The 16,999-nt window shown below is 35.7% G+C and overlaps 5 protein-coding genes across 10 annotated transcripts in view; 4 read left to right on the top strand and 1 right to left on the bottom strand.

Moving 5' to 3' along the window:
* On the top strand, positions 800-4,382 carry LOC107612569 (universal stress protein PHOS32). 5 transcript variants are annotated; one of them, XR_002352124.1, is made up of 4 exons: positions 803-1,713; positions 3,723-3,766; positions 3,887-3,903; positions 4,073-4,382. XR_002352124.1 is itself a non-coding variant. In XM_016314251.2 (3 exons), the coding sequence occupies exons 1-2, from the start codon at positions 963-965 to the stop codon at positions 3,728-3,730; spliced, it is 759 nt and encodes a 252-aa protein (XP_016169737.1). In that variant the 5' UTR covers positions 805-962; the 3' UTR covers positions 3,731-3,766; positions 4,073-4,382. The 5 variants fall into 5 exon arrangements, 3 of the variants coding, with proteins under 3 accessions (XP_020964725.1, XP_020964724.1, XP_016169737.1); XR_002352123.1 differs by lacking the exons at positions 3,723-3,766; positions 3,887-3,903; positions 4,073-4,382 and adding exons at positions 1,828-3,180; positions 3,276-3,461 and having other exon boundaries at positions 800-1,713; XM_016314251.2 differs by lacking the exon at positions 3,887-3,903 and having other exon boundaries at positions 805-1,713.
* Positions 7,103-9,014, top strand: LOC107612570 (DNA-binding protein BIN4). 2 transcript variants are annotated; one of them, XM_016314252.2, is made up of 6 exons: positions 7,103-7,258; positions 7,723-7,784; positions 8,120-8,399; positions 8,502-8,563; positions 8,707-8,798; positions 8,897-9,014. In XM_016314252.2, exons 1-5 carry the CDS (start codon positions 7,105-7,107, stop codon positions 8,767-8,769), a joined length of 621 nt encoding a protein of 206 aa, XP_016169738.2. In that variant the 5' UTR covers positions 7,103-7,104; the 3' UTR covers positions 8,770-8,798; positions 8,897-9,014. The 2 variants fall into 2 exon arrangements, with proteins under 2 accessions (XP_016169738.2, XP_020964727.1); XM_021109068.1 differs by having other exon boundaries at positions 8,120-8,410.
* Positions 9,847-13,463, top strand: LOC107612568 (DNA-binding protein BIN4; the record flags this gene model as incomplete). The annotated part of the gene is given in 11 exon segments (XM_016314249.2): positions 9,847-10,108; positions 10,573-10,634; positions 10,970-11,249; positions 11,352-11,413; positions 11,557-11,610; positions 11,747-11,864; positions 12,370-12,416; positions 12,560-12,586; positions 12,812-12,887; positions 12,989-13,122; positions 13,218-13,463. Coding segments are annotated over 11 exon segments (1,368 nt in total), but the record flags the coding sequence as incomplete, so codon positions are not given.
* On the bottom strand, positions 13,559-14,190 carry LOC107610249 (thaumatin-like protein 1). Its single transcript, XM_021108170.1, has 2 exons — positions 13,705-14,190; positions 13,559-13,612 (listed from the first exon to the last, which is right to left on the bottom strand). Exons 1-2 carry the CDS (start codon positions 14,188-14,190, stop codon positions 13,559-13,561), a joined length of 540 nt encoding a protein of 179 aa, XP_020963829.1.
* Positions 16,892-16,999, top strand: part of LOC110262480 (universal stress protein PHOS34-like) — a gene marked incomplete in the record, with an annotated part of 3,298 nt that continues 3,190 nt past the window's right edge. Inside the window, 1 exon segment of the mRNA XM_021109067.1 lies at positions 16,892-16,999. Coding sequence (XP_020964726.1) covers positions 16,971-16,999 — 29 coding nt within the window.

The following is a 16,999-nucleotide window of genomic DNA, read 5'->3' as shown; positions in this document are numbered from 1 at the left end:
ACTTTCCCCCTTCCCCCTTGCACCCAACCACAACAAACGATTCAGACCCAGAAAACCATCAAATACTTTCTGACTACCTCTCCAATTTGGTCCCCAGTTAAGTCTGAACTATCCTAGAAATAGAATCGACCATTTTTTGTTTAGAGACTTTTGAACCGATTTAGTAATTAATTTTTAGTGTAAATAAAGCATCGTGTAATATATTATTAGTAATGGGTATGGAGTATGGACCATCCTTTTTCATGTTCCAAAATTTGGCAAGTACTTTCCCCCTTGCACCCAACCACAACAAACGATTCAGACCCAGAAAACCATCAAATACTTTCTGACTACCTCTCCAATTTGGTCCCCAGTTAAGTCTGAACTATCCTAGAAATAGAATCGACCATTTTTTGTTTCATAACTAGAGACTTTTCAAATATTTGAATTGTACGAATATACTCAGTTTTTATTATAAAATAGGCACTATAAAAAAAAAGCATTTCTCCAAAATATTTTACATGATCTCTCGCCCACTGTCTCCAGCCGAAAAGACAATGGGTCAGAGTGAGACAAGTAACATAAAATCGGGCCACCTAATACTTCCATTTTAAACCTTATCCACTGAACTTGTGGGCCATGCACAAATGTAGGTCCATTGAACCCAAGCCCACCACACCAACCTTGACAAATCCGCTCACATTTTCTCAACTATGTTGATTCTTGACCCAAGAAAATTTGCTTTTTCTTAAAATTGAAAAATATTAGACAATATTGATAGAAAAAGAAAAATATATTATTTTAAATATATTCACAAGATGAAAAAGGTAGAAGAATGTGGCAGCATCATCATCAACTCAAGAAAGAAAAGCAAAGCATATTCACTATTTCAGTCTTAAACTCTCACGCATAAGCTAAACTAAGCAAAACTACTCCAGATTCTTTCAAAAACAACACCACCACACTTTCAAGAAACAAAGAAAATGCAGCAGAACCAAAATGTCGATATTGACCATCAGCTCCCCGAAATCAAAATCCACCACCCCTCCGCCGCATCCGCCGCATCCACCCCGACGCCCACTGCCGGCGCCCGCCGCAAGATCGGTGTAGCCGTCGACCTCTCCGATGAGAGCGCCCACGCCGTCCGCTGGGCGGTCCACCACTACATCCGCCCTGGAGATGCCGTCGTGCTCCTCCACGTCAGCCCTACCAACGTCCTATTCGGCGCCGATTGGGGCTCCATCGACCTCTCCATCAACACTGATCCCGTCTCCGAGGAGGAGGCCGTCGCTGCCGCTAACCAAGGAAGCGGAGACAATCGCCGGAAGCTGGAGGACGACTTCGACGCGTTCACGGCGTCGAAGGCAGCGGATCTGGCTCGGCCACTTAGGGAGGCGCAGATTCCTTACAAGATCCACATTGTGAAGGATCATGATATGAAGGAGAGGCTGTGTCTCGAGGTTGAGCGGTTAGGACTCAGCGCCGTCATCATGGGAAGCAGGGGATTTGGCGCCGTCAGGCGCGGCAGCGACGGCAAGCTTGGCAGCGTCAGTGATTACTGTGTTCATCACTGCGTCTGTCCTGTCGTCGTTGTACGGTATCCTGATGATAAAGACGCTGAGGTTGCTGGTAACGCTGCTGCTGGAAGCCGTGCTCCTGCTGCGGTTGTGGCGGTTAAGGAAGGCGAGGATGGCGAGGCGGTGATCAAGCCGGTTCCGCATGAACATAAAAAAGGTGTTGAATTTGTTGGTTTGTTTCTTTTTTTTTTCCAGTTGTTGATTTTGATTTTGATTTTGCTTTTGCCAATTGAGCAATTGATTGATTTTTCTGATTGAACCTTTTATTTAGTTTATGCTAATGATTTGAAGTGCGCGTATTGAGTTTCAGCATGATCTTCAAAGTCATGGTTTGATCATAAACTCATAACTATGAAGTTGCTTTCAGCTTAGCATGTTATTCAGTTATTGGTTATTTGTTTGCAAACTTAAACTATGAACCAAACTAGCCCTAAGGTGTGGGTGTTTTTGTTCTTATATTTGGTTATGGAATTTGTTGCAGTTATAGTAAGGGGCAACTTTTGTTGTTGATTTTGTGAACTGAAGAAATAATTTCCCGTGCTTGAGTATTTAAATGTTTCGCTTTTCTGTATGTAACATATTGTTCTTCACTGATGTTACGGATTGGGATTGGGATATGGATACATAGTTGGCTTGATAGCTGTGAATCGTGAGAGTAATGCTGTGTTATATTTAGGTTTTGGTTTTGATTTTGATCCTGGTAATTTAGTAGTGGAAAGCTCTGAAGCAGGGTTGCCATTATTGTACGGATTAGTATTGTTGATTATGTGATTAGTTATAAGTTTTCTAATGAGTCCTCTAAGAATAGTTTGTTAAGGTTTCAAAATTTGTAAGTTTTTATGAAAGCATTCCATGCATTAAGAACCCAAGAATTTGTCAAATTGGAAAAGCTTAATAAGTGTCTCTAGGGGCGGGTTATATAAATTTTGAAATTTAATTATATTGATTGGATTTTAATAATTATAGGGGCGGGTAAAGGCGGGGCGGGTACCCGCAGGGGGGGGTTAGGGTTCAACTTTTTACTACCCGCAGTAGCAGCGGGGCGGGTTCTATGCGGGTTATTGTAGGGCGGGACAGGGTCGGGTAGAGCAAAAACCCGCTCCTACCCGCCCTGTTGCCACCCCTATCTAGGGCCCTTGTTTGCAAATCCCTAATCGATGGATGTTGGAATAATCAGTATTGCATTGCTCTCAATCATGTTATTTGTGACTAATATATATATATCAACGGTGTGTCAAAACCAAGGTGTTGATTGTTAGCTCTCTGAGTTGTTGATTTTGAATCTGCCTACTACTACCTGTGCAATCTTTCTCTAAAGCATGTGAAGAAAGTAAGAAACTAGTCATTGTACTTGATCTCCAAAACATACCTACTATGCTTACCCCTGCAAATTTCCAATTATGTGGTGTGGTGCTGCATTGTGCATGCTCAAGGACTTTAGCTAATCCCAAATTAGAGAAGACATGGTTTCATGTAAATATTAATTTAGATGTTATGGGATTTGGGCCTAGGGAAAAGGTACATTTGCATTGCATATTTGCATTCCACATGGTTTGTCATAATTGTAAACATTAGGGCAAGGCATCAGCTATTATTGATGAGGACGGTTATGGTGTATAAGGCTGTGGTCCTTCTTGAACCTCTCTTTATTATGCTTTGCAGTTTCTGATTTCTGAAAACAGATATTGAGTTGCAAATAGTTATAAATGCTTTGTTTAGCTGCTCATTGATGTTTATGTAGCTTCATGGGCCACATTTACATATACATTCTTGGCTAGCTAAATTTGTTGCTGCGATGTTGTACCTGTTGATTCACACATTAGGTGCCACGTGGAGAGTATTTCCAAAGGATCTTCTTAATGAATGTAAATAGTGAAACCCCCCCCCCCCCCCACCACAAACAAACAACAAACAAAAAAAGGAGAAAAGTTAACTGCATGGATCAATATGCTCTTGTTTCTATTAATTCAACTACTGATCATTGGTGAACACTAGCAATTCTTATATGTAACTGATGCATTACTTCGATGAGTGTTGAGTCATTGAACCGTGTAATGTAAAACATCTGTTATTAGTGAATGTGCTATATATATTCCTCTGTTTGTATACATACACTGTTTGTGAAATTGAAATTTGTCCTCCTAACTGTTGGTTGCTTTGGAGCAGAGGATTAGCTGGTGCCAAGACATTGCTTGATCCTGTCTCTTGAGGTGTGCACTTGAACTTTTTTAGTTCTTTCTTTTGTTGTTCCTGCTGTGTAATAAAAGAAATATAGTTTTTTAAGTTATTAACTTATCATCTTCTGCTCTTCACGGTTCTGTTTTTGCCAGTAATGCGCATGTTCAAAGTATTCCTCTTGCTCATTCAAGCACTTATTATGTGTTAGACATAACCATTTTCATTACCCTCCTTACTTCATGTTTCAGCCTCTTCTATTAAATTTCTTTTGAGTCTCATATATCTTGGCCTTTTAAGTCCTGACTATGTTCCCTGTTTTCGCATTTGTTTCGTTGCAGAATGTATCACCTGATTCTAGAAGGTTCACAAAACATTTGTGGAGTGCTCTCTTGCTTTTCCTGTCACCTTGTGCTTAGAGCATTTCCTGAGAAAAGATTAAGGATAGCTTTGTTGTGCTTGTTTGTTGTGATCTTGGTTCGTTTAGGCTCTGAGAGGTTTTGTTTTCTCTTCCGAAACGGTATATACTTTCTGATGTTGTAGATGTAAAATGTCTCTGCCTTTGGACAGTTTATGGGGTAATTGTTCTCATTCTGTATGTGGGATATCATATTATATCATATAATGAGCACTCCCTATTTAGCTAGATTATATCAACGAATTGCAATGATGGTAAAAATTGCATATGATTAACTAGTAATAAAATGTGAGATGAAATGTGATATACTGTAAATTTAATGAATTTGTATAAGCATAAGAGATAAAAATGTCGATCAAGGAAAATGTATAATTCCGTAAATGTAGTGGTTTTTTCTTTTTAATTTTTTTCCTTGCCAATTATTAATCAGGTTTGTGTGCAATAGTATGCGAATTTCATTTAAAGAAATGGCATAATTTATGAGTCATTTTCGCCCTATAAAACTGGAAATGAAAATGTTAAAAAGTTGATCATATGTCCTGCATATCAGGTGATGTAAAATTTTATTCTGAAGTTTGATTTTGAGGAGGAACTACTAAATGAGGGACATTGGCATATAATTTCTCTTTATTGAAAAACATAATTATATATTGACAAATTNNTAAGCAATTCTTGAAGAATAGTAAAAAAAATAAATTTTAAAATATTAAAAATTTTAAATTTATAAAAAAAGATTGGTTCGACGAATAATTTGATTTATAAGCTTTAATTTCAGACACTAAATTGAGCCGCCTTATAAAATTCAGCTATTTGAGTTATTTATAAAGATGACATACAAGTGACATGCTTATTTCACGTGAAATCGACTGCACTTGAATTTTCACCTATTAAAAATATATGGAACGTGAAATCGACTTCCCTTAAATTTTTACCTATTAAAAATATATGGAACGACGTAATTGGAGAGAAATATAAATTTTTTAAAATTAACGGTCCACTTTGTTCTGATAGTATAGATTATGCATGACACAAAAGATTTATAAAATCAAACTAATTTTACAAAAAAAAGTCGTAGGTTGACAAAAGTCTCTGGTTAAGAAGACCATGATTTCTGTAGATAAAAAATTCAAAATTTTTAGTTATTATTTTTATATGAAAAAGTCTAATTTTTTTATTTGAATTATATTATTTTATTAATTTTATTTTTTGTAGAACAAAAAGGTAGAAAAAATAGAAAAATGAGAGAAAAGAGAGAAAAAGATGAAGAATGCGAGTGGGAGTTTGTTAATTTTAGAAAGAAAATTTTATTTTAATTGTAATAAAAAAATATCAGATGACATATTTTGATTTGTCAAATTACTAATATATATATATAGAGTGAAAATGGTAGAGAGAAATAGAAAAATGGAGAGAGGTAAATGAGAGAATTTAGGAAAGGAGTTTATTAATTTTGGAAAAAAATATTTTCTCTCAATTTTAATAAGAGAGTGTCATGTGACACATTTGATTATTAAATTAGATAGTAATATATGATACATAATATAGATATATTTTAATTTCAATTTTAATATTTTAATTTTAATTTTAATACAATTAAAGAATGTGATGTTGCATATTTTGATTACCAAATTAGTATTAGTCATTGCATATTTTGATTATCAAATTAGTATTAGTCATTAATATTGATAATGATATTTAAAATAGATAGAGTGGTTGAATGAATGAGAGAGATAGAAAAAGGAAGAAGGAGGAGGGGAGAACTCTTTAATTTTAGAGAAAAATATTTGATTTCAATTGCAATGAGGGAGCGATATGTGGCACATATTTGTTGTAAAATTAGTATGGAGGAAAGAAGAATTCTCCTTATAAATGGAAAGATTTAATTTTAGTAAAATTAGCAAGGAATAAAAGAGAATTCTTTAATTTTAGAGAAAAAAATTTGATTTTAATTATAATAAAAAAGTGATATGTGACATATTTTGATTGTAAAATTAGCAAGGAATAAAAGAAAATTCTTTAATTTTAGAAAAAAAATTTGATTTTAATTATAATAAAAGAGTGACATGTGACATATTCTAGTTGTAAAATTAGAAATATATAATAGATTTGTGATCTCAATGGGGATAACTTAAGTGGAGTGCATGATCCAGCCTTTCAAGAATCATTCACCAAAATCTAACAATGAATGAACAAACTTTTCAAATTAGGATTAAATAAAAAATACGTAACTAACAATTCTTTTTCCTTGTATAGTTTTGGGAAATCATGACTACAGAGGAAATGCAAGGCACAATTAATCCCCGTCATTAGATACACAGACAACAGATGGATATACTTCAGATCATAATATCATATATTCTCAATTCAGGTAATGCAAGAAGTATTTACTAATAATTTTGTGGGAGACGCGCAGTTGGTGATTTACTTGTGACTTGTGAAGTATAACTTTAGGCTTGAACTCACCTGCCCCACCGGCCCGCCCACCCATCCATCTCGCACTCTTCCTCTCCGACCTGCGAAGTGCCACCAGCCTATCACTAGCCTCTTTTCTTAGCTCTAAGTACCCACTTGCTCCTCCCAGTCCTCTCCTACCCCCTCGCTGCACAGCTTGCATTCCGCTGCCTGCCCGAGTGGCGAGTGCCTGGCCTCCGTATTTTGCGGCGCCACTGCCTTGCTGCGATCCTGCCTCTGCCTCCAGCGGTCCCCTGCCTCTGACTTCCTGCTCCAGACACCAGCCTCCTTGATCCAGTGTTTCCCTGCCTCTGCCTCCCCAGCTGTCTCAGCCTTTGAGGTTTGCATTTTTTACCACTTTCATTCTGACCCATTCTTTTTAATTTTGAGAAAGCTCACTTATGAATTGGAGGTTATTTTGAGATATCAGATGAAGTGGAAAGTATATAATTTAATCCTTAAAATTTAGGGTTTGGAAATCAGATGAATTGGAAGTTCAATTTGATGAGTAAGAATAAGAGTAAGAGCAGGAGCACTGGTCTTGGCAAAAGCCGTTATAAGTCTTCACCTAGAAAGACATTAGAAGTAGCTGCTGTTGAAATAGAAGGTTGTACTACGTCATCTAGAAGAAAGAAATCAGAGAAGCAAAATGCAGAAGGTATACTGATTTGTATTTGTGTTTAGAGTTCTGTATTGATGAGTAAATAGAACATTTAAGTTCAGAGGTCTAGGACATGAGTGATGCAATCCTAATTAATTGTTTATTAACAGAACAGAAAAAAGGCTGTATAGATTATCTATACTAATTGCTGAGAGAGTCTCCCGCGTTTGATGCCTTCTCTATATTTCTAAAATTTTCCAAATTTTACTCTCAATATAAGTAAAATCTAGGGGATTTTTTTTGGAATCAATTAAACACAAAAGACCCATGACTTACACACATTGGAGCTATTATTTTTTTGTACTTCTAATTTAAAACCAATCTGCATATAGTTTTATTTCCCCCCTAAAAACATGATATCATTAACATATCAGGCTTTGTTTCTATCTAGTGATAGCATGCAACAATCATTTTACAATTTGCTACTTTATTGAATTGTCGTTTGGTCTCTTATGATGCAGGAGACATAGAGGAAAGGAAGATTGGCATTGATTCAAACAATGACATGCATGTCGAGCATAAAGTAAGAACCTTGCCCCATTAATTCTTAGGTGGGATCAATAGTTTTAGAGAAGCTATTGATATTTCATCCTTGAACATCAAGAGGATTCTAATCCATCAAGCATAGAATATCTAACCAGTATACCATTTTTTCTCGTCCTTAGAATAATTCTGTTTCCTACTACAACACCAATATGAGCATTGCAGGGTCGGATAGGTAAAGGATTAAGAATGATATATCATCAGAAAAAAGGAAGCATATTTTCCCTTGTATTTTATAAGAAAAATGTGTTTGGCTAGCTAACGCTTGGCTGCGATTACTTTCTGGTTGCTGATTAGTCAAATGTTTTTGCATAGGAATCTGTTTATCCAATTTTGAGTCTATCATCGAATTCTGAGTCGTGCCTTGATCATAGCCCCAAAAAAGAAATTCGTAACAATCAGGTGGAAGCTTCTCAGCAACAAATACCTCAATTGATTAGTGAAGAAGCTAAGGATAAAATTATCCTTGGCAATGATGGAAAGTCTCCATCCAGAAAGGGTTCAAAAGGAAAGTCTTCTCAGAAACCAATTCATGTAGAAGAAGATCATTCACCAGTGAAAGGGAAGAAAACAAAGGGCAGTGCAAAGGAGAGAGGTATGGAATGGGTTAGTATGGGCATATAAGTTGTAAGATATCACTCCATTCTCTTTTTATGGATTTCTGACCATGTGCTTGTGGTTTCTACAAATGGGACAGGTAGTGGTGGAGATCTGGAGGCTGAGGAGGAAGAAACTTGTGAAAAGCTCATTGAGACAAATGTAAGAATGACTACAATAATTAATTAATTATAATGACTCACCACACTCCCATGACTTTGAAACTGAAATAAGTGATAGCCATCATAAGCTATCTTGTTATCTAGTCCAGCATCCTGATTTTGCGTGCTATTTGTAATTTGCAGGTCTCCTCTTCAAGGCTGCCTTTGGTGCTTTCTGAGAAAGTTCAACGCACAAAGGTAGGATAGCAACTATATGTTATGGATTTTTCTTTGCTGTATGTTGTGTTTGTAATTGGAAGGGCCATGTTGTTATGTTCTCTTCTTAATTCATGAGAATGGAAAGGGTACCTGAGGAGGAGCTTTGGTTTTGCAGGCTCTTGTTGAGTGCCAAGGTGACTCCATAGATCTCAGTGGTGATGTGGGAGCTGTAGGCCGGGTTATAATTTCAGATTCTGCATCCAGAGATCAGGAAATGCACTTAGACTTGAAAGGTACTTTTTGTTTTAGCTCATATATTTTCTGATTCCCAAAGAAATCAGAGAGTTTCATCAATATAAAGACATGGACAAATATTTTCTTAATCATAATATTGTAGCGTGAGTATGTGAAGAAAAAACAGAGTACAGTTTAGTAATGTCAACTTACTTCTTATGGCAAAATTATTACATGTGGAGTTCCCAAAATACAAAAGGACTCATGCTTCGTATTTTAAAAATAGGAATATCGGAATCATAAGCACAGTACTTTCTTTTCTTCTTAATGACATATTATATTGTTTTTTTTTTATTTAAATAAAAATCATCATAAATATTACCTCAGTTTTTTAGCTTAAAAAGAGAGAAAAAAGAAAGAAAAAACTTCTCGTAATATATTTTCATTCCTTTCCTAAGTTATATGCCTTTATAATATGTTCATTATAAGTATATTCCGTTTTCTGTGTTAGTTTTAGGCAGTGACAAGCTGTTTCTGATTGTTTGTATTGTTGGCATCATTTCAGGAACTATGTACAAAACATCTATAGTTCCTTGCCGGACATTTTGTGTGGTAAGTAATTAAGTTGGATGTAATCTGCATTTAAAATTTTTATTTGTAATGTCCTTGTGGCTAGTTACCTTCATGATCGAGTTATATCAAACCTTTCCTGCTTGTATTTTTCAAACACTGATACGAGCTTGTTATTTGTTCAGGTTAGCTTTGGACAGTCCGAGGCAAAGGTCTGTTGATTATCTAATATTTTCGTATTTACTCACATATTTGAAAATTGTTTGACGCAATTATTACTATCCTCAGATAAATTTTATTATTATTGACTAGGTGCCATCACATTCGCCATTGATACTGTCATCTGATTCCAAGTCCTTACATGACGATAGCCTGTCAATTGGGGATGAGACTGATGCTGAAGGATCATCTCTGGAGATCAGCAAGTGTAAGAGTAAGAATAAGAGTAAGAGCAGGAGCACTGGTCTTGGCAAAAGCCGTTATAAGTCTTCACCTAGAAAGACATTAGAAGTAGCTGCTGTTGAAATAGAAGGTTGTACTACGTCATCTAGAAGAAAGAAATCAGAGAAGCAAAATGCAGAAGGTATACTGATTTGTATTTGTGTTTAGAGTTCTGTATTGATGAGTAAATAGAACATTTAAGTTCAGAGGTCTAGGACATGAGTGATGCAATCCTAATTAATTGTTTATTAACAGAACAGAAAAAAGGCTGTATAGATTATCTATACTAATTGCTGAGAGAGTCTCCCGCGTTTGATGCCTTCTCTATATTTCTAAAATTTTCCAAATTTTACTCTCAATATAAGTAAAATCTAGGGGATTTTTTTTGGAATCAATTAAACACAAAAGACCCATGACTTACACACATTGGAGCTATTATTTTTTTGTACTTCTAATTTAAAACCAATCTGCATATAGTTTTATTTCCCCCCTAAAAACATGATATCATTAACATATCAGGCTTTGTTTCTATCTAGTGATAGCATGCAACAATCATTTTACAATTTGCTACTTTATTGAATTGTCGTTTGGTCTCTTATGATGCAGGAGACATAGAGGAAAGGAAGATTAGCATTGATTCAAACAATGACATGCATGTCGAGCATAAAGTAAGAACCTTGCCCCATTAATTCTTAGGTGGGATCAGTAGTTTTAGAGAAGCTATTGATATTTCATCCTTGAACATCAAGAGGATTCTAATCCATCAAGCATAGAATATCTAACCAGTATACCATTTTTTCTCGTCCTTAGAATAATTCTGTTTCCTACTACAACACCAATATGAGCATTGCAGGGTCGGATAGGTAAAGGATTAAGAATGATATATCATCAGAAAAAAGGAAGCATATTTTCCCTTGTATTTTATAAGAAAAATGTGTTTGGCTTGCTAACGCTTGGCTGCGATTACTTTCTGGTTGCTGATTAGTCAAATGTTTTTGCATAGGAATCTGTTTATCCAATTTTGAGTCTATCATCGGATTCTGAGTCGTGCCTTGATCATAGCCCCAAAAAAGAAATTCGTAACAATCAGGTGGAAGCTTCTCAGCAACAAATACCTCAATTGATTAGTGAAGAAGCTAAGGATAAAATTATCCTTGGCAATGATGGAAAGTCTCCATCCAGAAAGGGTTCCAAAGGAAAGTCTTCTCAGAAACCAATTCATGTAGAAGAAGATCATTCACCAGTGAAAGGGAAGAAAACAAAGGGCAGTGCAAAGGAGAGAGGTATGGAATGGGTTAGTATGGGCATATAAGTTGTAAGATATCACTCCATTCTCTTTTTATGGATTTCTGACCATGTGCTTGTGGTTTCTACAAATGGGACAGGTAGTGGTGGAGATCTGGAGGCTGAGGAGGAAGAAACTTGTGAAAAGCTCATTGAGACAAATGTAAGAATGACTACAATAATTAATTAATTATAATGACTCACCACACTCCCATGACTTTGAAACTGAAATAAGTGATAGCCATCATAAGCTATCTTGTTATCTAGTCCAGCATCCTGATTTTGCGTGCTATTTGTAATTTGCAGGTCTCCTCTTCAAGGCTGCCTTTGGTGCTTTCTGAGAAAGTTCAACGCACAAAGGTAGGATAGCAACTATATGTTATGGATTTTTCTTTGCTGTATGTTGTGTTTGTAATTGGAAGGGCCATGTTGTTATGTTCTCTTCTTAATTCATGAGAATGGAAAGGGTACCTGAGGAGGAGCTTTGGTTTTGCAGGCTCTTGTTGAGTGCCAAGGTGACTCCATAGATCTCAGTGGTGATGTGGGAGCTGTAGGCCGGGTTATAATTTCAGATTCTGCATCCAGAGATCAGGAAATGCACTTAGACTTGAAAGGTACTTTTTGTTTTAGCTCATATATTTTCTGATTCCCAAAGAAATCAGAGAGTTTCATCAATATAAAGACATGGACAAATATTTTCTTAATCATAATATTGTAGCGTGAGTATGTGAAGAAAAAACAGAGTACAGTTTAGTAATGTCAACTTACTTCTTATGGCAAAATTATTACATGTGGAGTTCCCAAAATACAAAAGGACTCATGCTTCGTATTTTAAAAATAGGAATATCGGAATCATAAGCACAGTACTTTCTTTTCTTCTTAATGACATATTATATTGTTTTTTTTTATTTAAATAAAAATCATCATAAATATTACCTCAGTCTTTTAGCTTAAAAAGAGAGAAAAAAGAAAGAAAAAACTTCTCGTAATATATTTTCATTCCTTTCCTAAGTTATATGCCTTTATAATATGTTCATTATAAGTATATTCCATTTTCTGTGTTAGTTTTAGGCAGTGACAAACTGTTTCTGATTGTTTGTATTGTTGGCATCATTTCAGGAACTATATACAAAACATCTATAGTTCCTTGCCGGACATTTTGTGTGGTAAGTAATTAAGTTGGATGTAATCTGCATTTAAAATTTTTATTTGTAATGTCCTTGTGGCTAGTTACCTTCATGATCGAGTTATATCAAACCTTTCCTGCTTGTATTTTTCAAACACTGATACGAGCTTGTTATTTGTTCAGGTTAGCTTTGGACATTCCGAGGCAAAGGTCTGTTGATTATCTAATATTTTCGTATTTACTCACATATTTGAAAATTGTTTGACGCAATTATTACTATCCTGAGTTATAAATCTGTATTTATTGTCAAGGTTTCTCTTCTACTTTTTATTTGTGTTATTCATCAGTATCAGCCCTGACAAGGATTATGATAAATATCTGCTGTCATTATGTTTAACTGATATTTTGATGCTATTCTTAATATTTCTTCATCAGATAGAGGCCATTATGAATGACTTCATACAGCTGGAGCCACAATCTAATGTATATGAAGCTGAAACTATGGTTGAAGGTTATTTGCATCTACCAAATTGAGGCTTTTATTTCTGGTAGTTTTTCCTTTATATTATGAATAAACTCCTTTACTCACATCTTAACCTTTCATGTGAGAAGGGACACTGGATGGTTTTGCCTTCGATTCAGATGAGGAAGCTGGCAAGATGCCAAAGGCCACCCAAACTGATCAAAATGAGCATGCTGAGGAAGAAACTCACAGTAAATCCAAAGGGAAGGGTGACAAGAAAACAGTAAGTTCCTAAAAAGTTTTCTTGGTTTCAGATTCTCCCTTTATAAATGAAAATGCTGCTGCATACATACTAAATTGTATAAGATTTGGATACAGGGTGCTGAAAAGAAAAGAGGTAGAAGTACTGGAGGAAAACCACAACCTAAGACAGTAAAGAAAAAAGCTCCAAAAAAAGCTCCAAATTCTAAGAAGGCAAAGACGTTGTGGAAGATGATGCATAGTTGTAAACCTGTAGGGACAAAAAACAATCTCATATTCACTAGCTTTGCAAGTGAAAGTGCTGGTTCCATCATCAAATGCATAACTATAAGCTCTAGGACACGCCTTCTTGAAGATAGTTGAATAAAATGTAGGCTGGCAACTCTTTGGGTTAGCATATTGTCCAGCGCAGCAGTACCGATCCGACTTGAATGCCTCACAAGCACTTCTGCACCCTACTACACCACGCTGGTTTCCTTCTTCACCAAGCACTTGAAGTTCTCTAGGGCAACCTATACCATTGCATTTTTTTATAATTCTATAAGGTACCCTTTTTATTCTCGCATGTTAGCTTTCAGCTGTATAGTTTATTTTCTTTATGTACTTTTGAACTCTTACCTCTGTTGATATCAGTCACGCATCCTGTAGCATTACAGGCTCCACCAGATACACCTCGTGGTAGAGCCACTAACGGCAAATTGTAGCCATCTACCATGCTGACATCGTAGAAATCTTGTCCATTGGCTCCGTTGAGTGTTATCTCAAACAGTGAGGTAGGAGGTGCTGCACCATTTCCATCACATTCCAGTTTTCCCCCACAGTCACCAGTTAGGCATTTGCCAGCTCCTGTGACATCAAATTTGCAACCCGTCCTTGCCCATATTCGTCCCGACCATCCTGGTACCGTGGTTAGTCTGACACTTTGGCCTGAGTCCAACTGGAATCCAGTCGTTGATAGTTTAGGGCTCCCTGAACCAGCAAGTGTACCAGGCCATATAGTATGAGGGCAGTTGTTGATTATGGTGAATGTGTAAGAGAAAGTGTTAGAGAAAAATGTTAAGAGAATAAGTAACCTAGGCCAGGGTGCCATAGTTGTGTATTTGAAGGATTATATTTGGTAGTAAAAGTTGAGTCCTAAGGGGGTACCTAGGGAATTGGTGCGAGAAAGGGAGTAGTCAATGGCCCCCCGATTTGATATTTATAAGGATGTTGAAGGAGGTAATTGTATGGTATTACCGTATCCGTTATGCAATGTAGAACCAAATCGTTACGTTGCTTAAACCAATATTATGGATTTTGCATTTCTTTTATTGTGGATGGCCTCTGTTGAAAGCAATTCTTTGCTTTTTTTTTTGGTTTGCACCAGGGTATCCATTAGGCCGGAAGCCCAATAACTAATCCCTCGGGTACTGCAGAGGCACACAAAGTAGGCGACCCTCCCAAGCAAGCAAGCTCCATTCCCATTCTCCAGTGAGTATCGAACCCGGGAGAAATGGTTAAGGGACACAGACCCTCATCCATTTGTGCTAACTTGCGTTGGTAGCAATTCTTTGCTTTTGCTGTTGCATGGGAAATTTCACAAACTTTTGGAAATCACGGATTTCCTCGTAGAATCGTGTATAGAACTTCTTAGGTTGAACCTTGTAAAAATTTGCATGGATTATTCGGTGTGTTTCCAAGTCCAAAGGTAGAAATAGAACTTTTACTTTTACCAAGGTCTTATAGGAAGCAAAATTACTTTTCAATGGTGAAAAATAAAAATTGACCTCAACCTCCCTTAACCTCGAGTATGCAAATTAAGCAGTTATCCACCGCGAAGACTAAGGCTGCGAGAGGATCTTCCCCAAGACAATCTTATATATCTTAAACTTTTTGGGTTAAGTACGATTTTTGTCTCTAAGGAATAGATTGAAAATTTTTTTCGTGCCTAATCTTTTTTTATATACAAAATTGTCCCTAAGGTTTAAATCAAATTTTAAAATCGTCTTTTTTTACTTAAATCTTAAAATTTTGGACCAAATTACCCATAACAAAAAATTATAAAATTAAAAAAAAAAAGAAAAATAAGAGAAGGAGAGTGTTTCTTCTCCTGCGAAGGGGAAGAGAAGAAGAACAAGGGAGAAGGGAAGAAGAAAAAGCTGGTCATAATTCACCTCTGCCTCTGCTTTCACAGCTAAATATTTAAAACCAAGTTAAATCTTAGGGACGATTTTAAATTCAAATTAAACCTTAGAGACCATTTTATATACAAAAAAAAGTTGGAAATGAAAAAAATTTTCAATCTATATCTTATGACCAAAATCGTACTTAACCCTAAACTTTTCGAGAAAACTTGGAGTTTTGATAGTAAATTTTGCGCAAACTTATTATAAACAAATTTAAAAGCTTGCCTGGAAGAAATCCATTTTTCTAAGTGATATTTTGATTGAGAAGTAAAAATGAAGTGAGAATTTTTATGAATTTATTTTGTATGTAATTTTATCTATTAAATTTAGGGCAAGTTACATAATTAAATGAATTAGTTTGGAATTTATCCAATTGCAACTTTATGAAACGGAAGACATGTTTGTAATTTTTTTACAAGGGAAAAGGTGTTGAATAGAAATCGCTGGAGGCTGTAGAGGTTGTAGCGGTTTCTAAAGGATTCAAGCAATGCATGAACTGCTACTGATATCGATTTATGAAGAAACGTTGGCATGTTCAATCTGTGGGAGGTTCTAGCGGTTTTTGTGAAGCTGGTTTCTCTATAAATACAAGTGCAAGACAATTGAAAAGAAGTGGAGATATTTAGAGATCTGATTAATAGAACATAAATTAAAATACTATCTATGATAACTTAAGTTAAAAAAAGGATTTATTAAATAGATAAGAACTGCATTAGATGCAAATAGCTAGGCAATGTGAATCAGATCGTCAAAATTTCAATTCAGTCTGCACTAAAATCATCGGATCGGATCCAATATATACGTCTTTTTAGTTTGGATCTGATCCGCACATTTGCAAATCGAATATATTTGCAAAATATAAAATATTTTTAAAAAACTTATTTTTATTAAAAAATCAATATTTTTTTCACTCTTTTAACTTCTAAAATATTATTAAACATACTTTTTCTAAATAATAAAAATAAAATAATACAACATATATAATAATTATTATTTGAAATAAAATATAAAAAAAATTACTTATTTATTTATATTTTGCAGATTCATAGGATATGCGAAAATCTACCTAAAATTCGCAATTCGATTTCATTAGTGTGCGAATCAGATCTAATCTCATATCAATATATTGTGTATACACATATAAAAACAAAGTCAAACAAATTAAGTTAAAAAAAAAACATTATATAATAGTGATATATTTGTGCATGTCTTTTGGGATAAAAAAAAATCGAAGACGGCACCCAAGTCTGTCTCTGCCAGCGGCGACAACACCGTCTATCGGAAAAGAAGAGCTCGGCGATGGGATGGGGTTGGGTTCCTACCGCCGTTAGGGTTTGAGTTTGCCCAGTGAGAGAGAGAGAGAGAGAGAAAGGGGCAGGGGTGGGTGAGGGCCTGAGGGGTTCTGAACGTTTTTTTTTTTTTTAAACAATATATATATCACTGAACCATAAAAAAACCGAGCGGTTTTGACGGTTCACCGGTTAACTGTTGGTTTGACCGGTTTTTAAACCGATTTTTTGCAGAACGGTTTTTTACAGAAATCGAACCGAACAAATGATCGGTTTCTGATTAATCCGATCGAACCGGCCGGTCCGGTTCGATTTTCAGAACAATGCAAGAACTAAGCAAAACTACTCCAAAGTCCAAAGTCGTCTTCAAAAACAACACTACCACACTTTCAAGAAAAAAAAATTAAAAAAAGAAAATGCAGCACAACCAAAATGTCGATATTGA

The sequence above is a fragment of the Arachis ipaensis genome, chromosome B08, assembly GCF_000816755.2.
Source record: "Arachis ipaensis cultivar K30076 chromosome B08, Araip1.1, whole genome shotgun sequence".
NCBI classification, from domain to species: domain Eukaryota; kingdom Viridiplantae; phylum Streptophyta; class Magnoliopsida; order Fabales; family Fabaceae; genus Arachis; species Arachis ipaensis.
The sequence above is the reverse complement of the archived record's forward strand: the minus strand, read 5'-3'. Positions and strand labels throughout refer to the sequence as shown.

Excerpts from the sequence above, each read along its gene's own strand:
- LOC107612569 (XM_021109065.1), top strand. The coding sequence starts at position 963 with ATGCAGCAGAACCAAAATGTCGATATTGACCATCAGCTCCCCGAAATC. Across the intron at positions 1,714-1,827 it reads TCCGCATGAACATAAAAAAG|TTTATGCTAATGATTTGAAG; the intron begins GTGTTGAATTTG and ends CCTTTTATTTAG.
- LOC107612570 (XM_021109068.1), top strand. The coding sequence starts at position 7,105 with ATGAGTAAGAATAAGAGTAAGAGCAGGAGCACTGGTCTTGGCAAAAGC. Across the intron at positions 7,785-8,119 it reads ACATGCATGTCGAGCATAAA|GAATCTGTTTATCCAATTTT; the intron begins GTAAGAACCTTG and ends GTTTTTGCATAG. Across the intron at positions 8,411-8,501 it reads AGGAGAGAGGTATGGAATGG|GTAGTGGTGGAGATCTGGAG; the intron begins GTTAGTATGGGC and ends CAAATGGGACAG.
- LOC107610249 (XM_021108170.1), bottom strand. The coding sequence starts at position 14,190 with ATGGCACCCTGGCCTAGGTTACTTATTCTCTTAACATTTTTCTCTAAC. Across the intron at positions 13,613-13,704 it reads ACAGAGGTAAGAGTTCAAAA|GTTGCCCTAGAGAACTTCAA; the intron begins GTACATAAAGAA and ends GCAATGGTATAG.